The 19,690-nt window shown below is 53.2% G+C and overlaps 1 protein-coding gene across 3 annotated transcripts in view; it reads right to left on the bottom strand.

Annotated features, from left to right (window-relative positions):
* Positions 1–305: 305 nt before the first annotated feature.
* The window catches only part of WDR4 (WD repeat domain 4), a 33,120-nt gene continuing 13,735 nt past the window's right edge, over positions 306–19,690 (bottom strand). For 2 of the 3 annotated variants that reach the window (XM_029214340.1, XM_029214342.1), the window contains 4 exons: positions 13,892–13,990; positions 12,401–12,465; positions 11,428–11,611; positions 306–10,731 (listed from right to left, as the gene is read on the bottom strand). In XM_029214340.1, coding sequence (XP_029070173.1) covers positions 10,462–10,731; positions 11,428–11,611; positions 12,401–12,465; positions 13,892–13,990 — 618 coding nt within the window. In that variant the 3' untranslated portion in view covers positions 306–10,461. The remainder of the gene's footprint in view (positions 10,732–11,427; positions 11,612–12,400; positions 12,466–13,891; positions 13,991–19,690) is intronic. The other variant, XM_029214341.1, reaches the window with a different exon arrangement.

The following is a 19,690-nucleotide window of genomic DNA, read 5'->3' as shown; positions in this document are numbered from 1 at the left end:
CGTGTCAGACGGCTGTAAACAGCGTGACTGTACTTAATGCCACTGAACTGTAGGCTTAAAAATGGCTAAAACGGCATATTGTATGTATATTTTACCACGATTTTTTTCCCTCGATTCCCATTCTTTTATCATGGTACTGAATTTTGTACAAGACGTATCCATGGAGAGAACTATGAATTTTTTTCTTAGATGTGTTAATGTGATAAGTGATACTAATATTGAACAAACCTTACATTCTTAAAATAAATCCCATTCAGTCATGATGTATTATTTTTGTAATGCTATTGTATTATTTTTATGTTAGATTCCAGCTGCTAATACTTAGTAATTTTGCACTGATAATTCATGAGTGATATTGGTATACAGGTTTTTCCCTTTATACTGTCTTTATCTGGTTTAAGTATCTGATATTATACTAGCTTCACAAGAGGAATCAGGAACTGCTTTCCTTCCTTTTCTACACTCTGGAACACTTTATGGTGCTCTGGGACTATCTGGTCCTTGAAGTTTGGTAGAATTCCCCTGTGAATGTCTGGGCCTGTGGTTTTTCTGGGGTAGTTCCTTAATAACTTTCTTATGTATACTTATTTCTAACATGCTGTCGTCCTCATTTAACCACATACAGTGAAGAGCTTTCCAACACGCACCTACCAGAGAAAAGTCTGCTCTCACCTGTGCTGGTGGCTTCGGGGGTCTTTTGAATACTGAACTTTGTTAAGGTTCAAAGCAAGCTTCCCGGCAAGGCTCAGCTGCAGAGGTTCAAAGCAAGCTTCCCGGCAAGGCTCAGCTGCAGAGGGCCCCTGAGCACACGGTGCTGTACAGCCAGACTTGACCTGGCAGGATTCACAGGTGCAGGGCCAGCAAGTGGGGGGCCCGCTTTGTCTGCTCTTCAGGTTAGATGAAGAACGCTGGAGAGCTGAGGTAGCTCATCACGTGATCCTCAGTCAAGGGCGCTGTCTGCTCGCCTGCTGTGCAGAACAAGCCACTTCACTGGAATATTCACTGTCATCGGAATATTTCACAAAAGGAGCAGATGTTCCGAGCAGGGTCGCCGTGACAGATGTCTCATAGCCTTTTGATTTCTCTGGGTAATGGTCCGTCTGAGCCAGTAACCTCAAAGAACACTGACCTAAGAGATGCTTGGCCCGGAACCGCAGGCTTCCAGGAACCCTGACCTCCTCTGTGGCCGCCCCTGCCCACCTGGCTACCGCCCGTGCCCTCTCAGCCGCGCTGGCCGCTCACAGGCTCTTCCCCCATCAGACGTCTCCCCTCCCCGTCAGGGCAGCAAAAGTCAAAACAAATCACCCAGAGGAGCCATGAGCACAGCTTTTTTATTTTCTTTCATTTCTCTGTCATGGAATTGGAACCAGCAAAACATAACATCAAATGTCAGGCTGGTGATTTTCTGCTTCAAAAATTGGCAAATCCCACTGTGAATCTTAGCACCACTTTGCCTCCATTTCACGGGTAAAAAGCCAGGCTTGGGGGGAAAAACAAATGGCTTTTGACACGGAAATCACAGTCTTCCCACACGCTCCTCCCCACGTCAGGCGGGCTTGTCCTGTCTTTGGTCGCACGCTTCTGCCCCCCCGCTTCCTAAACCAGCTGTTTCAAAGGTATGCAGGGTGGAGAAAACCTTCCCAAATACAGTGTGATACCCAAAAATCATAAAAAGATGGATGAATCCGACTACCAGAAAAGGCCATATTAAAAAGAAAATATCTAAAAGAAAGCCAGAAGCCAAACTGGGAAAGATGCACAATTCACATAACAGAGGAAAGGCTAGGAAGACGTCCTTCAGATCAGCGCCCCCTCCCCCCAGGAAACACTGCCAAGCACCTGGGCCAAGGACGGTCACAGGCAGGTCAGAGACGAGAGGCCAGGCCTCACTCGTCACAGGACAAATGTGACTCAACCGCAGACCATGGGGAACACGGCGGGCCCTGACACACACCCCGCCCCCCAGGACCAACTGGAAACCTGGCGACACAGGCCTGAGGACTTTTTGCCTCAAGTAATCGTTTGGCCGCAGCACAGTGGGGGCAGGTCCAGGTGGAAGGGAATTCGGAGGCAGGGCAGCTGAGTCTGGGACAGGGCGCCTGAGAAGAGGGAGCTGCCCAGGTCCCCTTGGGTCTCTGCTTCAACACCACCCTGTTCGCGTGTGGTGAAACCCCGCGAGGCTCACACAAGTGCTTCTGAGGACAGGACAATTCCCAGACCAGAGGTCACCCGAGGCCCCTCCGGCCAGCCCAGCATGGGGAGACTTCACCAACATACAGGGTGTTCCCCAGGGATGCCAGGTGGGCCGGCCTCAGAAAGCAGAGCACACTATCCCTCTAAAGGCTGCTCCAGACCTGCCCCGGTGAGCTCCAAAACAGACCCCGGAAGGATCGACTTCATCCCCAGGAGCTTAACAGCCTGCCAGGAGGAGCGAAACGTTCTCTAAAGGAAGGTAATAAAGCTGAGCACTCAACCATGACAGTGTCACCATATCAGGCACCCGACAGAAAACCTCCTGGACACAGCAGCGGAAAATAGGTGCATAAACAGAAGGTAAACCAGTCAGCAGAAACAGACCAGAAATGACAGGGAAGGTGGAGTCGATGTAAGAGAAAACCACCATTTTAAGTATGCGCCGTGTGCTCAAGGACAGTTTTTAATGCGTTATGATGAGAAAAATGAAAGCTATTTTCAAAAGAACAAAATCGAAATTACAGAGATGAAAAATACAATGTCTGGTTCAGAAAGTGCTCAGCCTTGGAATGACAGCAGTTTACACACCACAGAAGAAAAGATCAGGGAACGTGAAGATGAGAAAAAGAATCCATCCATGGACTTCCCCAGTGGCGCAGTGGTTAAGAATCCGCCTGCCAGTGCAGGGGACACGGGTTCGAGCCCTGGTCCGGGAAGATCCCGCATGTGACAGAGCAACTAAGCCCTGCACCACAACTACTGAGCCTGCGCTCTAGAGCCCGTGCACCACAACTACTGAGCCCGCGAGCCACAACTACTGAAGCCCGCGTGCGCCTAGAGCCCGTGCTCCGCAACAGAGAAGCCACCCCAATGAGAAGCCCATGCACTGCAACGAAGAGTAGCCCCTGCTCACCGCAACTAGAGAGAGCCCGTGTGCAGCAACGAAGACCCAACGCAGCCAAAAATAAATTTAAAAAAAAGAATCTATCCACAATGAAGCAGAAGCAGAAAAAGGCCCGAAGAGAAACTGCTGAGACTGGTTGACCCTGGTGCCCGCATCAAACAGCCTGAAATACAAGTACTGAAGTTTGCAGGAGGCAAAGAGAGAAGGGTGAAGGAAAAAAATATTTGAAGAAATAATACTTGGAAACTCGCAAATTTGATAAAGACGATAAATCCACAGATTTAAGAAACTCGGCAAATGCTGAACAGGATAAACACCCGCACACCCGCAAAGCACATCACGATCAAATCACAGAAGACCAGTGATGAGGAGGGAAGCTTTTTAAAAGCCAGGAAAAGAAGACACGCTATGCACAGTGGGGAAAAGAAGGTGTATCAGTCAAGAGATGGAAGTCACACAGACAATTTAAGGAGGAAAACTCTAATATAAAGAACTCTAATATAAAGAATTGTTAAACAGGAACAGAGGGTTGCTGAGTAAAGTGTAAAGAACTTTAAAGAACAAAGGAATCTGAGGTCTGGGAGTAGCCGGCACCTCCAGGACTGACGCAGAGGGAGCAAGCCAGGAGAAGCGTGGCATCTGTGGACCTCGGGGAGATGGCAGCATCCCACTGGGGGTTTGGGGTGGGGACTGGACCTTGTTTGAGGGGGTGCGGCTGTGATGTGCCAGCTGGTGGCGCTGGCGAGCAGAAAGCCTCCTGCCAGGGTTCCAGCAACTCACTGGGGCACCAGGAGACACACTCCCTGGGAGCTGGACGTGGTGCCAGGGCACGTGCCAGGACACCTCCTGCTGGTGTGTGGTGCATGCTCACTGGGAGCCCGCTGGGGTGTCACAGAGCACCCCGTGCTGCTGGCCGGCATATCACAGCCCACGAAGAAAGGACCCTGGGCCCTGGAGCAGCAGCCCCGTCCGCCTGCAGTGCCCCCCAGCCCAGCCCAGCGCCCTCCACTGACCATGCCTGCCACTGTGCCAACCCGCAAAGGAAAAGGCAGAGGGTCCAGCTGCAGGGGCACGGAGCTGGGCACAGACTTTGTGCATAGACACTGAGGCCACCAGCACAGAGGAAAACAGACACTGGGGAGACGAGGGAGGCCCCGAGACAGAGCAGGAACATCTCCAAAGAAACGAAAATTAAAGAACTACATCCAGTGAAAATATCCTTCCACAATGAAGGCCACAGCGGCAATTCAACAGACAGACAGCCTTTCCAACAAGTCGTGCCAGGGCAGGCAGACGTCCACAGTCAAAGAACAGAACCTCACATCTTACGTACAAATTAACCCATGATGGATCATGGACTTAAATGTAAAACGTGAAACTATGAAACATCTAGAAACATCACAGGAGGAAATCCTGAGGGGTTAGGGCTAGGAAAAGGGTTCTTGACACCAAAGGCACCATCCGTCAAAGGAAAAAACTGATAAACTGGAGCCCATCAATATCACACGTGTTTGCTTTGCAAAAGACCCCGTGTTCAAAGGATGAAAAAAGGAATTGCGCCCTGGGAGAAGACGTTTGCAAACCATATCTGGCAAAGAACTTGAATAAAGAACTCTCAAAACTCACTTAAGATAAAACAGTGACGACACCAAATGCTGGTGAGGATGCAGAGAAACTGGGCCAACGTGCATCACCCGTAGGAATGTAAAATGACACACCCACTCTGGAAAATGGTACGGAGCTTTCTTACAAAACCGCCCGTGTGCTTCATACAACCCGAATTACTTAGAGCGAGCCCCCAGACGTTTTCCCCACCACAGCCAAGGTTGTGGCTGGACCAGCCTGTCTGGTTCTTACGGTTGCAGGACGCGCTTCAGCAAAAGCCATCAGGGAACTTTGAGCAATGAGGTTTATTACTCAGTCCTAGAGGGCACAGCATGCCCGAGGGCCACACAGCGAGGCCGAGGAGAGAGTGACCGTGCAAACGCATGAGCCTGGGGCGCTGCCTCTATTGGGGTCGGCGCTGGGGTGCCTAGGGCTTCAAGGGTTCACTGTTTATTGGCTACTTTGAGGCTTAAGAGTGGGAATTAGGTTGTGGGAAGGGCAAAGCAAGGTCATTCACGCAGTCAGTTTATCTAGGCTACCAGGGCTTTCTGAAAGAGGAAACTTATGTACAGTACACACCGTATTTCTGACAATTAAGACTAAAAATAGAATGTAAAATAGCTCATGAATAACTGTTATATAGATTATATGCTGAAACACTATTTTTGCTATATTTGGTTAAAGACTATTCTCAAAATTTTATTTGCTTTTTCAAACTTTTCAAAGTGACTACTGAACACTTTAAATTACATATGTGGCTCAGCTGAATTCCCACTGAAATCCAAAACTGGGAGGATAAGAAGAGACTGTCTACAAAAAAACAAAAAAAAACAAACACTTTAAATATAAATACATACATAGGTTAAGAAGGAATGAAAAAAGAAATTCCATGCTAACACTAACTTTTTACTTGGAGTGGCTGCATTCACAGGATAACCTACACTTCAGAACAAAGAATAGGACTAGGGACAGAGGGATATTTCAGAATGATAAGGCATCATTCAAGACGATGACACACTACTCCTACGTGTGTACGCGCCTAATATCAGAATCAAAAACCACTAGGACAATGGAAAATTAGTTCCACAATTAGACATTTAAGTACTGCTTTCAGTACATGAGAGAGGTACACAGAAATTAGGAGGATGGCTGTGCTCCTGAAACTGGTAACAACCAACAGCATCACCGGTTTGACCTGATGGACATTTACAGAACACTCCTCCAGCCAGCAACGATGGGACATGTTCTCTTCAAGGGCACGTGAAACTGCCACCATATTGGAGCATAAAACAAGGCTCAGTAAATCTAAAAGGAAAGGAATCAAAGTATATTGAGACCACAATGGAATTAAAACCAGAAATCAATTTTAAAAATCTGAAGAAAACACATCCAACGTTTGGGAATTTAACCACACTTCCAAACAGCCCATGCGGCAAAGAAATCACAACGGAAATTAGAAAGAAAAATGCACGGCAACACGTACAGAACTCAAGTAACAGTGCTGCAGGAGACAAATCCACAGCATTCTCTCTATTTACACAAGAAAGCTCTCCCAAGACAGTCCGCCGCTAGCTGCTGGCAGGAGGCCTCAGTTCCCTGCCACGGTGATCTACTGGCAGGCCTGAATGTCCCCACGACCGTGTGCTGGCATCCCCCCCCCCGAGCGGTGATCCACGCTTTGTTAAGGCGCCTTTGGTGAGAACAGGGTGGGCTCGACACGAAGTGGGCTGCTTCACTGGCCCGCACACAGCGGCCCATAACTCCAAGTCTGCCCCTTTGCAAAGTTAAACCTCAAAGGCTGAGCACGAGAATGTACCAAGGTGTACGTTGTCCGTTCACAGTAGGGGTTGAAATGAACGAGGGTGGGCGGCGCTGTCCAAGTGCCTGCAGGCCAGCAAGGGCCCTCCCGAGAGAAACGCTTACGCGTGTTCCAGGACAGCGACCAGCTCGCTCCCCGCAGCCCAGACGTGCGAACTACTCAAATGCCCACGTGACAGTGGGGTGAGCGCGCTGTGGTGTTTTCACACGAGGAAGCAGTGACAGTGAACACCACAGCCGTACACAACAGCATGAGAGGTGGCGAACCAGCGCGTTGGGTCGGCCTGGCCTGGGGGTAGGGGTGGGGGGTCGGCGGTAACTGTCAGGAGGGAACCTGGGGACCACTCTGCTGTTGCTGAGCGTCCTGGCTCTGGCTGGGACTGTTACCCATTCCGGGCACACTCGCCAGCCGTTCACTAGGATGAAAACGAAGGAACAAAACCACTTCGAATTCACAACTGTGGTGACCAGGTTTTTAAAAAATCAGTAAATGAGCCGGAACAAAGCCCAGGGAATCTCCCCAAACGCAAAACACACGGACACTGAGAAAGGACGGAAAATAGAGATAAGTAAAGGGGTAAGAAAGCCAACTCAACTCCTCAGCCCCCGTGGCTCAACAGACAAACCGGAAGAAGCCGCTTTTCTAACCAGATGACGATGGACCGGTCTTCTCAAGGCAAAGCCACGGAGGGAAGCAGGGATGCTGCTGCTATGGGTGAAGAGGTAAGAGACGAAAACCCAGGAAATCCAACAGCTGGCTCCTCACGGGTCTGGGTTCCGCCAACCATAGGAGAAACTTCGGGACAACCGGGGGCACATGAGCAGGAACGGTTCCTAAGTCAGGCTTCCAGCGAGAATTCAGCTCACACTCACCTGAGATTCGTTAAGGTCCTTTGATGGAGACGCTAGTTCCAGAGACGCGGACGGGGTTTCGGGACCAAGAAGAAGCCACGTCTGCCCCTGGGGCTGGGTGGAGCCAGGGCCCCCAGGAGGCGACAGTCCCAGAGGGAGGCAGCCCACGGGAACGGGCACCGCAGCAGAAGAGAAGGCCGCTGCCTCCCTCCCCCTCCCCCCCCCCACACCTGCTGCCGGGCCTCTAGCGGCCGAAGCCCCGGGAACGGAGGCACGGATCACCAAGTGGGGCGGGGCTGTGTGGGAGAAGCAGCAGACCAGACCACAGTCACAGTCAGCCCGTCAGTATAGCCTGGTCTCTGACACGTGCGTGTGTAGCTCCGATCAGAACGCAAGTAACTTTAAAGCAACCCCCGGAAAGGCGGGAGATGTTCGTGGCCCCTCTCACCTGTGCTCTGCTCTCCCGGACAGGCTGCCTGGCACTGCCGCTATCGTTAAGTCTGAGCCTCCCAATCAGGTGCAAGAGGCCAGCCTCACACACCCCTCAGCGCCACCCCTGCTGCCCGGAGCTGGGACACCGGGGTTCCAGAGGCTGCTCCCCTAGCTGCCCTCAGGGACCACGTGGAACGCGGTGAAATTAACCAGTTCCTGCACAGGAGGAAATAACTGCACAGACTTGAGAGAGAGCGCGGTAGGGACTGGCAAGGCTCTCTGTAGAGGACCAGAAAATCAAGGCTGTAGACTGTGCAGGCCATCCGGTCTCCGAGGCACCCATCCCACTCTGCGGCTCCAGCCCCAAAGCCGACGCCGACCACCCCCAATCGAGCAGGCGTGGGCGTGTCTCAGTAAAATTTTAGTTATGGACACTCATCTGGAAATCTTTTGCTTTTGACTTTTTTCAACCCTTTAAAAATGTAAAAACTACGCTTCGCTCACAGACCACAGAAAACTGGTCAACAGGCAGCATGTGGCCTGCGAGCCCGTTTGCTGACCCCTATCTTAGACAAAGACACCAACAAGAACAAACCTAAATTGCTCCTAAAACCAAGAATTCAGAGCAGACTATTATCAAAAACGCTTCCTGGGCCCGATGCAGTGCTCACGAGGTCAGGCTCCCCCTCCAGGACCATGGCCAGGGCACCCCACTCTGCCCTGGGGACCCCATTCCATCCCAGGCACACCCCCTCCGCTCTCCTTTGCCCAAGACAGCCCCCAGTCTGGGGAGGTCCTGATGTCCCTTGTGGGAAGTTACCCCGGGCGGTTCACAAACAGCATGTTTTCAGATCAATGTTTAAAGTAAAACAAGGCACTGAGGAAAAGCTGGAAGCCTTGCAGCTTCTGATACACAAAATGACTTGTGTCCAAGTACCCTGTGAAACCCCAAACCAAAGAAATGTTTTTTTTCAAATCAAAAGGCAAATGTTTCGGTCGGAAACAGCGCACTCATCACAAATGGTTCCACTCAATATATTCTGAGATTAGCTCCAGGTGCTGCTGCTAAAATTTCTAGAAGCTGCAAAAAAGCTCATCTTTATTGATCAGTGATTAGAATTCAGCCGACCCCCTGCTCTGCAGCACGTGCACGAAGTGCAAACCGAAATCAAACGTACACAGCGTCACCCGCCACTTCCCTGCGGAGAAAGCGCGCAGCCGGGCTTCTCTGTCCGCACGCGTCGCGGACAAGCTCCCGTCTCCGCCAGCGCCGGCGGGGAGGGGCCTGAGCACCGGAGCCAGGGCTGCCCAGGGAACCGAGGACTTAACTCCCCTCAGGTTTACGGGCCCCGCGGCGCGCAGCCGCCTGCTGGACAGCGTAGTGGACCATCCAGGAGGGTGAGGGGACTGGAGAAAAGCACCGCACTGCTGGAAAGACGTCCGTCCGCGCCCAGGCTCCCCTAGAGGAAGCCGCGTGGACGAGCAGGAAAGGACAGCGCCACAGTGTGAAGGGAAGGGGCTCGGAGGCCCTCACTGCTCAGGCATAGCGGCTAGCACGCTGCATGGCCTCCCTCCAGCCAGAGGGCTCTGCTCAGCAACAGAATGTTCCAGAGCCCAGGGTCCCACGTCCAGCTACCCGGCACGGCCCCAGGTGTCCGCTGAGTCGGGATGGACCTCGCCGCCCCCCAGCCCAAGTCGGGAATGAGGTCCCCCCTTTGCCTGCGTCAGGGCGCTGCGGGCAGGAGGGGTGAGCACAGCGTCCCGCCGCCCCAAGGCGCCGAGCACCCCCGAGGAGCACCCCGAGCCGAGCTAGGACGAGCAGCTCCGTGGTGCGCGCCCCGCCTTCATCTTCTTGGTCTGCCCGTTGGACCCGCGCGGTGGCCCCCTGCGTCGCTTCTTCTCCAGCTGCTGCTGCAGCCGTTCCTCCTTCTTCTTCAGGTAAGTGGTCATGTTGTCGCAGGTGGCCTTGTAGAGGCTGCTGAAGCCACTGTCCGTGCCAGCAGAGCCTGTGCGGAACAAGAATGGGTGCCAGTGTGCCACAGGAGCGCAGGGGCTCTGCTTCTAGCGGGGGACGTGGTGGGCCGGAGGGACCCTCCTGCGACAGTGACCACCCGGCTCTCCGTGGACCTGTGGCGCCTCCTCTGGCATGGCCCCAAGGATGCCCACCTCCTGGTGGCCACACCTGGCTGGACCCAGGACTCGCTTCTAACAGGACATGCGGGGCCCAGGGGTCCCCGGGAGGCCAGGTGCAGAGGCTGTGGCTGTGTCCTGTCGGCACCGTGCCCCTGCTCCTCTGCACTGGGGACTGGGGTGTCCTCCAGCCAACAGCAAGCGGGGACCTGAAATCTGCCAACCACCAAGCGGCCGGATGCAGACCCCGCAGGACCCACAGAAACAGTGGGATGTGCGGGCCGCTCTAGCGTCTATACACACCGAAGCTGCGTTTGTGTCCCCAGAGCTCGGAGGACCCAGGCCTCCATCCGGACGGTGGCTTGTCTTCCCAAGAAGTCTTCTGAGCAATCATTTCTTTAGTCGAGTAAAGGCACCTGAGTTCCAGGGCCGAGTTAAAAGCACCCCCAGACACAGCCAGGAGCTGCGTCCCAAGAGCCTGCCTTCTGCCAATACAAACGGAGAGGCTCTCGGCGCCTGAATCTCCGCTAAGGGAACCAACCAGGCCCCGGCTCACAGCAGCTCTGCTGTCCTGACGCGGACGCGGACACACACACCGCACCCACCACAGGCCCTGCACCCTCACCCACAGAACAGCTTCCTGCTGCGTTCCGCGCTCTGGAACCAGCGTCCGCCCGCGCCCACGGCTGAACATGACCCTGCAAAGCAGGCCAGGGCGGGTCCTCACCTTCCAACATGGCCCAGTTCTCGCGAAGGTGAGCACAGACCCTCTTCGACACAGCACTTTCAGGAAGAGACTGAGAAGACGAACGGAAAACCTTTATTGGAAAGAGGCCGGTGGACAGTGGTCGACCCCTGTACTCACAGGAGGCGGAAAGGCCGCTCTCCCCGGTTCATCAGGCATGGCAGCGACCGCGGCTCGCCACGCAGGACTCCGCCCAAGGTGCCTGGAACCTGGCAGGCGCCGGCTGGCGGCATCGCTCACTGCTAGTTTTCAGATAAAGACCCCCGAGCGAGCTGTCGGGCGCTCTGAGCACTCGTCAAGGCCGTGCAAGTTCGCAAAGGGCTCTGCGGGTGTCACCTGCTTCTCCCCATGGCACCTTAGACACAGGACAGGCGGGAGGTGACATCCCTGCTTTACGCACAGGCTCACCCAGGCCACCTGCAAGGAGGGGCCCCCTCACTGTCCAGCGGGACCACTGCCCCAGCGCAAGGCTGCACTGAGGCTGCAAATGTTAAGGATACACACCCAGGGCTCACCAACTGCGGGCTTTTCTCCTAAAAAGACGTGTCAGCAGAACAATCACAGGAAATACATACCAATGACAGCAATTCACCCCCGAGACACCCGTGCAGGCACCGTGACACTGAAGAACCCGGCCAGGCACCCAGCTCCCTGCACCCAAGCCGCAAGCCCTGTGGCCGCTGTCCCCCAAGGACACAGCCGCTGGCACGGGCGTGGTCGACGGAAACAGCGGGGCCGCCCATCTCACCTGCCACTGGCCGCCCACAGGCCTGCAGAGCACGAGGGGGGCCTCCCGGCAGTCCTGCAGGACCCACAGCCCCCGGGCCTCCTCAAAGGCGGCGTCCCACACTCTGTGCTGGAAAGTCAGCTGCTGCTGGTAGACCAGCTGCCGCCGGGGGACATCCAGCTGGAAGAGGCAGACCACGGGCAGCCTTCCCAGGGAGAGAGGGGACGATCACGACAGCGCCCACGGGGGCGCTCAGCCCCGGGCCAGCCCCGCCAACACCTCAGCGGCAACCTCGGGACGCCCTGAGCCCGGAGCCCCCAGCCAAGCCACTCCCGCTTCCCCGACCCCGGGAACCGTGAGCTAACGAACGCTCCAGTCCCGAAGTCCGGGGCAGCTTACTAGGCAGCAAAGTCGAAGCCGTGCAAGTGAGACAGCCGCCCTGCCCGCCAAGCAGCGGACGGGACCCCGGGCCACGCTCAGCCCTCCCCAGCAGGCTTTTTACCCTCTAATCCTGCGTCCTCATTTCCAACATGAGCTCAGCCGCCCGCCCCAGGCCTGCTGTCAGGACAAGTGACGATGTGGGAGGCCCCCAAACGCCCCCCCCCCCCCCCCCCCCCCAGGGCCCCCGGGGAGGGCGGGGGGGCCCCCCCCCCCCCCCCCCCCCGACACGCAGACAAGGCCCAGGAGGGAACGCTGAGTGGCCCGTGCCCCCCACACCCACCTCGTCAGCACCGCCAGCCCCCGACGGGTCTCTCATGCCCAGCTGGGACTGACTGAGGTGGACTCTACCATAGCCGACCCTTCGCTGGGTTCTATCTGCACAGAAGGCCAGCCGGGGGCCACTGCTCCCTTTACCCTAGTGGATTAAGATGCAGTGCACAGAAAGGAAGCCGCCCGGCCCGCAGCAGCAGGGCTCGTAAAGCGAAGTTCACTGCAGGCAGACGCCGCGCCAGCGTCGCCGTCCAAGCCTCCCGAACGGGCCGCGCGGGCTCACCCGTCACACAGGAGCGCCACGCAGTCCTCCTGGCGCCAGTAAGTGATCCTGGACGCAGCAAACCTCTGAAAGGAAAAGCAGCGGCTTCAGGGGTGTCAGCCTGGCAGGACCTGACGCCGGGCTGCTCTGCTCGAACTGCGAGCATCGCTGCAGGACGGACAGTCCCCACATGTGGTCCATGACAGGCAAAGAGAAGACACTGCAGGACTCTCTGGACACCAGTGAGGGCACAGCTCACAGGGAATTCCGACACACGGGGCAGACGGCAAAGGCCGCTCCGTGGCTCTGGCCCTCCCTCCGGAGCTGTGCCACATCTCCAAGGCCAATGGAATTGCTCAAAAAGGAGGGAGGACAGAGCACACGGGGAGGAAAGAAAGGCGTGCATGTGGGCGTCCACACGCTCCGGCAGAGAAAGCAGCCTGGGCTGGGAGCCAGCAGAGGCGCAGGGGGCACGGCAGGCCCACGCACAGCTCTCGGGGGCTGCCCTGGCCGCTGCTCCCCTCTACGCTTTCTCCTCGCCGTCCAGGGGCGTCAGGGGTGAGCAGAGCGCAGACGGGAAGAAGGCAGAACGAGCAGGCCTCTCTCTGCCACAGCTCTAACGGGGGCACCGTGGCTGCAGAAACCCAAGGCGGAGGCGCGCACGGGGGCAGCCAGAGCAGCTGGAGGCCACTGACCCAGAGGGCCCTGCAGCCGCTGGGCTGGGTGGCCGCGGTCCTGGGGTCCTGGGGCTCTGACCCACATCAGGCCTACCTGCCCACGTGCTAGAGAGAGGTCTCGGGGTGGACGAGAGAACCGAGAAGCCAAGGACGAGGGAGGAGAGCCCTTCAGTTCAGGCCCAGGTCTCGTTAGACACGCAGCAAAGCCCCGTGCCACGGGCTGCCACCCTGTGCATCATGACCCCAGCCCCCAGGCCAGCTCTGCAGGCCCTGGAAACGCGTGAGCAGACCCTCCCTCCCCACCAGGCCCAGCTGGGCCTCTGGAAGCTGCCAGAACCGTCCACGTGTGATCAGCTGGACCCGAGCCAAACAGGGCACCCGCCCGGGAGCATCAGAGCGAAGAACCCCGAGAGCCTGAAAGGCAGCCCACACCTTCTCCCCTGCAGATCCCCTGACAGCTGAAGGCTCAGGTGACCTGACCTGGGGGTGCACTGGCCAGTGCACCATCCTGGGGGCATGAGGTTGACCCACGATGGACAGAGGTAGGGAATCCTGGGCATGCTCAGCTCCCCGCCAGGCACCACTATTTTATCCATTTCCAAGCAGGATTAGAGGCCTTTCTGTAAATTAGTGGTTTGAATGCAAACATGGTAAGATATAAATTTTTCCCATTTACATGACTAGGTGCCTTCAGAATTTGAAATACACGATTCCTCTCAAGCTGGAAGAAGTTTACATTGACAGGAAAAACACTTTTCCAACGTAAAACGAATTTTTTCCACAGGATCCATGACTGGAGAGATGCCCTATAAACCAGAGACAAACGTGAGGTTACCTTGTTGCTCCAGGGCTCCGTTGGCTCCTGCAGGCTGGGCAGGTGACAACAATGCAACTCGCGGCCGCTTCTGTACTGCCAGAGTCTCAGGGTGCAGTCCTGCACACACCAAGGACGGGTCAGCACCCAATGAGGCATCCAGGCTTCACCGGGTAGTGGGAATAACTCAGCTATGTCCACTGCACCTCTCTCCCAGCTAAAGGCTCTTTGCTTAGTAACAACTGTGCAAAGAGTCGCACAAACCAATAAGTAAACATGGGTGACCCCACAGAGCCAAATGGGCAAGGACACAAGACACCCTGTCACATGCCGGAGGTCAAAGACAACACCTGCTATGCTCGGGCTGGGAGCGAACACACACGCATGCACGCACGTACACACACGGACCCATCAATGAGCATGCATTCGCACAAGGAGAAACACATGGGGTTAATGAGCATGTGACAACTGTCCACACATCACTGTTTAAGAATGGGTGAAAAGAGGACATCTGTTTGTTACCCATGAGAGTGTCAACTGGCACGGCCTTGATGTGTGCTCCAAAAATAACATAAATGCAAAAAAAGGACGGTTTATCAGGAACAAGACAAAGATGCCCACTTTGGCCACTTTTATTCAACACAGTAATGGCAGTCTTAGCCACAGCAATCAGACAAGAAAAAGAAAAGGAATCCAAATTGGAAAAGTAAAACTGTTACTGTTTGCAGATGTGATTTTATATATAGAAAAGCCTCCACCAAAAGGCTACTAGAAATAATAAATGAATAGAATAAAGTTGCAGGGTACACAATCAATGTAGAAAAATCTGTTGTGCTTCTACACACTAACAACAGACTAAAAGAAAGAAAAATTAAGAAAGCAACCCCACTTACAATTTATTTAGGAATAAATTTAACCAAGGAGATGAAAGACCTGTACTCAGAAAAGTATAAGACATTGTAGAAAGAAACTGAAAACACAAACAAATGGAAAGATATTCCTGCTCATGGATTAGAAAAATTAACATTGTTAAAATGTACATTATTAACTAAAACAATTGAAGACTCACTCCAATCACTATCAAAATCGCAACAACATGTTTCAAACATAAGACAAAAGAATCCTAAAATTTATATGAAAACACAAAAGACCCAAAATAGCCAAAGCCATCTTGAGAAAGAATAACAAAGCTAGAGTGTGTCACGCTCCCTGATTTCAAACTATACTGCAAAACTACAATAATCAAAATGGCATGGTATTGGCAGAAAAACACACACACAGATCAATGGAACAGAATTGAGAGCCCAGAAATAAACCCATGCACATATGGACAATTTACAACAAAGGAGTAAAGAACATACAACAGAGAAAGGGCAGTCTCTTCAATAAATGGTGTGGGGTAAACTGAACAGCCATATACAAAAAAATAAAACTGGTCCACAATCTCAAACCATACACAAAAATGAACTTGAAATGGATTAAAGACTTACACGTAAGACCTGAAACCATAAGACTCCTAGAAGAACACACAGGCAGTACACTCCTTGACATTGATCTTAGCAATATCTTTCTGAATATATCTCCTCAGGCAAAGGAAATAAAAGCAAAAATAAACAAATGGAACTATTTCAATCTAAAAAGCTTCTACACAGCAAGAGAAACGATCAACGAAAGGACAACCAACCGAATAGGAGAAGATATTTCCAAGTCATATATCTGATAAGTGGTTAATAACCTGAACAGATAAGGAACTCCTACAACTCGACAACAAAAAACCTTTCAAAATGGGCAGAGAAGGGGCTTCCCTGGTGGCGCAGTGGTTGAGAATCCGCCTGCCAATGCAGGGGACACGGGTTCGAGCCCTGGTCTGGGAAGATCCCACATGCCGCGGAGCAACTGGGCCCGTGGGCCACAACTACTGCGCATCTGAAGCCTGTGCTCCATAGCAAGAGAGGTCGCGACAGTGAGAGGCCCACACACCATGATGAAGAGTGGCCCCCGCTTGTCACAACTAGAGAGAGCCCTCGCACAGAAACGAAGACCCAACACAACCCAAAATAAATAAATAAATAAATAAATTTATTTTTAAAAAAATGGGCAGAGACTATGAATAGACATTTTTCTAAAGACATACAGATGGGCAACACGCACATGAAAAGGTGCTCAACATCACTAATCACCAGGGAAATGCAAATCAAAACCACAATGAGATATCACCTCACATCTGCCAGAATGACTACTACCAAAAAGACAACAAATGACAAATGTTGGCAAGGATGTAGAGAAAAGGGAGCCCCCGTGCACTGTTGGTGGGAATGTAAACTGGTGCAGCCACTGTGGAAAACAGTATGGAGGTTCCTCAAAAAATTAAAAATAGGGCTTCCCTGGGGGCGCAGTGGTTGAGAGTCCGCCTGCCGATGCAGGGGACACGGGTTTGTGCCCCGGTCCGGGAAGATCCCACATGCCGCGGAGCGGCTGGGCCCGTGAGCCGTGGCCGCTGAGCCCGCGCATCCGGAGCCTGTGCTCCGCAATGGGAGAGGCCCGCGTACCGAAAAAAAAAAAAAAATTAAAAATAGAGCTACCATATGATCCAGCAATTCCACCCCTGAGAAGAAAACAAAAAACACTAATTTGAAAAGATATACGCACCCTTCTGTTCACTGCCCCATTATTTGCAATAGCCAAGATCTGGAAGCAGCCGAAGTGCGCATCAACAGAAAAATGTGGTATACACACACACACACACACACACACACAATACATTACTGAGCCATAAAAAAGAATGAAATCTCACCATCTGCAGCAACATGGATGGACCTGGAGGGTATTACGCTCAGTGAAATAAGTCAGATGGAGAAAGACAAATACCATATGATTTCACTCATACGTGGAATATACGTGGAATATAAAAAGTAAACAAGCAAAACAGAAACAAACATGCAGATACAAAGAACAGAGTAGTGGTTACCAGAGGGGAAGGGGTGGGGGGAGGGCAAGATGAGTTGAAGCGACTCAACTGTACGGTATTGTGGCGCATGGTGACTAAACTTTCGGTGGTGAGCACACTGTAATGTATAAAGAAGTCAAAATGCAACGTTGTCCACGTGAAACTCACACGTTATAAACCAACGTTACCTCGGTAATACAGAAAAGAGGAGAGGGTTATATTAAGGAACGTTTGTTTCAACACTCATGAGGACGGCAGGAAACAGAACCACACATCTAAAGAGAAGGACCAGACAATGACTGAAACGAAGCAGGGTCCACGCCAGCATCCGCCTCAGAAAAACCGCTCTTGTGATTGGGATCCCTTTACTAAAACCAGACATGCACAGATCACATCCACCTGCGGAGCAAATACGAAGTCTGATGAGAAGAACCTCTGTGCGATTTAAATGACCGAGAGAGAGAGGAAAATTAACTTCCCCCAAATGGTTAAGGCAGGAATCTCCGGGTGCTGGGATGTGAGTATGAATGCCTTGCCGTCAATATGGCTGATAAACAGCGAGACGAACGCACATCTACAGGTGTCCCCACTCGCCTCTAGTCCCCCCAGGCGACAAGGGGTGTTTTAGAGCAGAGCCCTACAGGACAAAGCCAATCACGGGTAGATGCAGACAGAACCCAGATGCTGGGGACAGATGGGAACAAGAGGCCTTGGTCTCGGGGACGCTGGGACACATGTAGAGAAGAGACACGGGGCCCCTCCCCACAAAGGGTGAAGACAGGACACCGAACCCCACCCCCACGAGAAAAGGAGGACTGACTGACCCAGGAGGGCTCCCACAGGGATGCAGCCGGGTGCCCGAGTCTGACACCCGGGCTCGCAAACCCAGCCCCAATGCCATAAGCGGACGGACCACCAGACATCGAGGAAAACCTCCAGCTGGAAAGGTGTGTGACACACAGGGAGGAAAGAAAACACACACAGGAAAATCCCTAAAAAAAACACACGTCACAGCACCTCAAGGAGATCCAAAGTCTACATTCAGGATGCAAGGATGGGGGCTATGAAGAGAGAATATCCCAAGGACGAGAAAGAGCCTCTTGGAAAGTAGAAACCACAGCAGAAATGAACATGCCCACAGAAGTCTGGAAAATAAAGTTGAGAAAATCTCCCCCAAAGCAGAACAGGGAGCAGGCACATGAGAGAAAAAATATGAAAGGAAAGAACCAAGAGTCAGCGGGTCAAACATCCAACTGCACAAATCCCAGGAAGAGTGAGGCGCGGACGGCTCCAGAGGGAGGGAGCCTAAGGAAACGCCCAGGTCTGTGGACCTGAAGACTCAGAACGGAAAGAGCCACTGACTGTGCAGCTAATTTCAGGGCCCCCATGACACCCCCGCCCAGCTCCATCATTCTTCAGAGCACGGGGTGAGAAGGCCCCCAGAAAACAGCCAGAGAGAAGGGCGATCAGAGCCCACATGAAGGACCCAGACTCAATGGCCGCAGACTTCTCAAAAGAAAAAGCAGGCAGAAAACCAAGCAAACTAAAAACCAGAGAAAAGCCTGGAGCAACGGTTCGACAATCTGCGGGGAAACATCTGACTGAGCATCACACACCTGCCTGATAACCGAGTGCTGCAGACGGGAGAAGGGCACCTCCTGAAAGGCAGGCTCCTTCCTAACCACCCTCCCCGCACCTTCAGAAAGCTGCCCCATGACATGTACCCCAAACAAGGTCGGGGGGCACGTTCTGGAGACAAGGAGCCCACCAGCAAAGAGGGAGGGGACGCAGGCAGGACACTGCTGATTCCCATGCACATGGCAGCAGCTGACACGAAGAAACTGCTCGTGCTTGTTTCTTGATGACTCGTGTTGTTTGGAAACACCGGCCATCAAGAGGACACAGCTGAAGGCTCCCAGGACCTGCCTTGGAGGCCATGGCGGGTGGAGTACTAGTTTCCACTCTAAGCCTTACAGCAGCACCTGACTCTTTAAATCGACCTACAATCTGCACTTCACAGCATGCAGGGCACGCAGCATACCACGCCTGGGCCGCGTGGCCCGTGAGGAGGTAGGAAGGCAATGGGATGGGGCACCCAGGACGGCCAGCGCCAGCCCTACTGCAGTTCTGTAAAAAGGAGTAGAAGCAAAACGCTGGACTTGACAAAGCTAAGTGGTAAGACCAAAGGTGGTCACTACGCTTTTCTGTGTGGCTGAGTATTTTTTTTTATTGTAAAAGAGGCTTACAGCAAAATTCACAGAAACTGGCTATCTCTGGGAACTCCAGCACATTTATTTTCTTCTCTTTACTTTCACAAGTCACTTTCAAGAGAAGGGAAAAGTAAAAACCTGTGAGAAACCACACTTGGTGAAGGAAATGGGACGTGGCCACTGCCTGGAAGGCCTGCCTGTCAGGAGTCCATGAGGCCCCCAGCCCACCCCAGGCCCCTGAGTTGCATAAAAAGCTAAAGGGTGGAAAAACAAAGATAAAGGGCTGTGGGCAGAGCTTCTGAAAAGAAAAGAAGAATCAGAGCCAGTTAGGAATGCAAAACCTGCACTTCAGCAAAAGTACTGCCTGATGACCCTTCTAAAGAGTGTTCCTTAGAGAAAGGTGCCACCGATCACTCAGCTGTTAAGGCTTCCGGCCCCTGGGGCAGAGCTGCTGTACTTACTGCTCAAACCTCCAAGGCCGAGTGCCTGGCCCCTCTCCACGGCTCACACAGGGGCGGGTCAGGGACAAGGCATGAGAGCAGCAGGACCGGAGGGAACCAGGTCCCTCTGGGATTCGGAAAGGGCCGTCTGCACAGCGGTTCTGGCTCAGCGTGCGCACACACACACACACACACACACACACACACACACACACACACACAC

This window comes from Monodon monoceros, unplaced genomic scaffold, assembly GCF_005190385.1.
Source record: "Monodon monoceros isolate NGI ecotype Baffin Bay Population unplaced genomic scaffold, NGI_Narwhal_1 Super_Scaffold_11, whole genome shotgun sequence".
Taxonomy (NCBI): domain Eukaryota; kingdom Metazoa; phylum Chordata; class Mammalia; order Artiodactyla; family Monodontidae; genus Monodon; species Monodon monoceros.
Note: the sequence above shows the minus strand (reverse complement) of the source record. Positions and strands in the feature narration are given on the sequence as shown.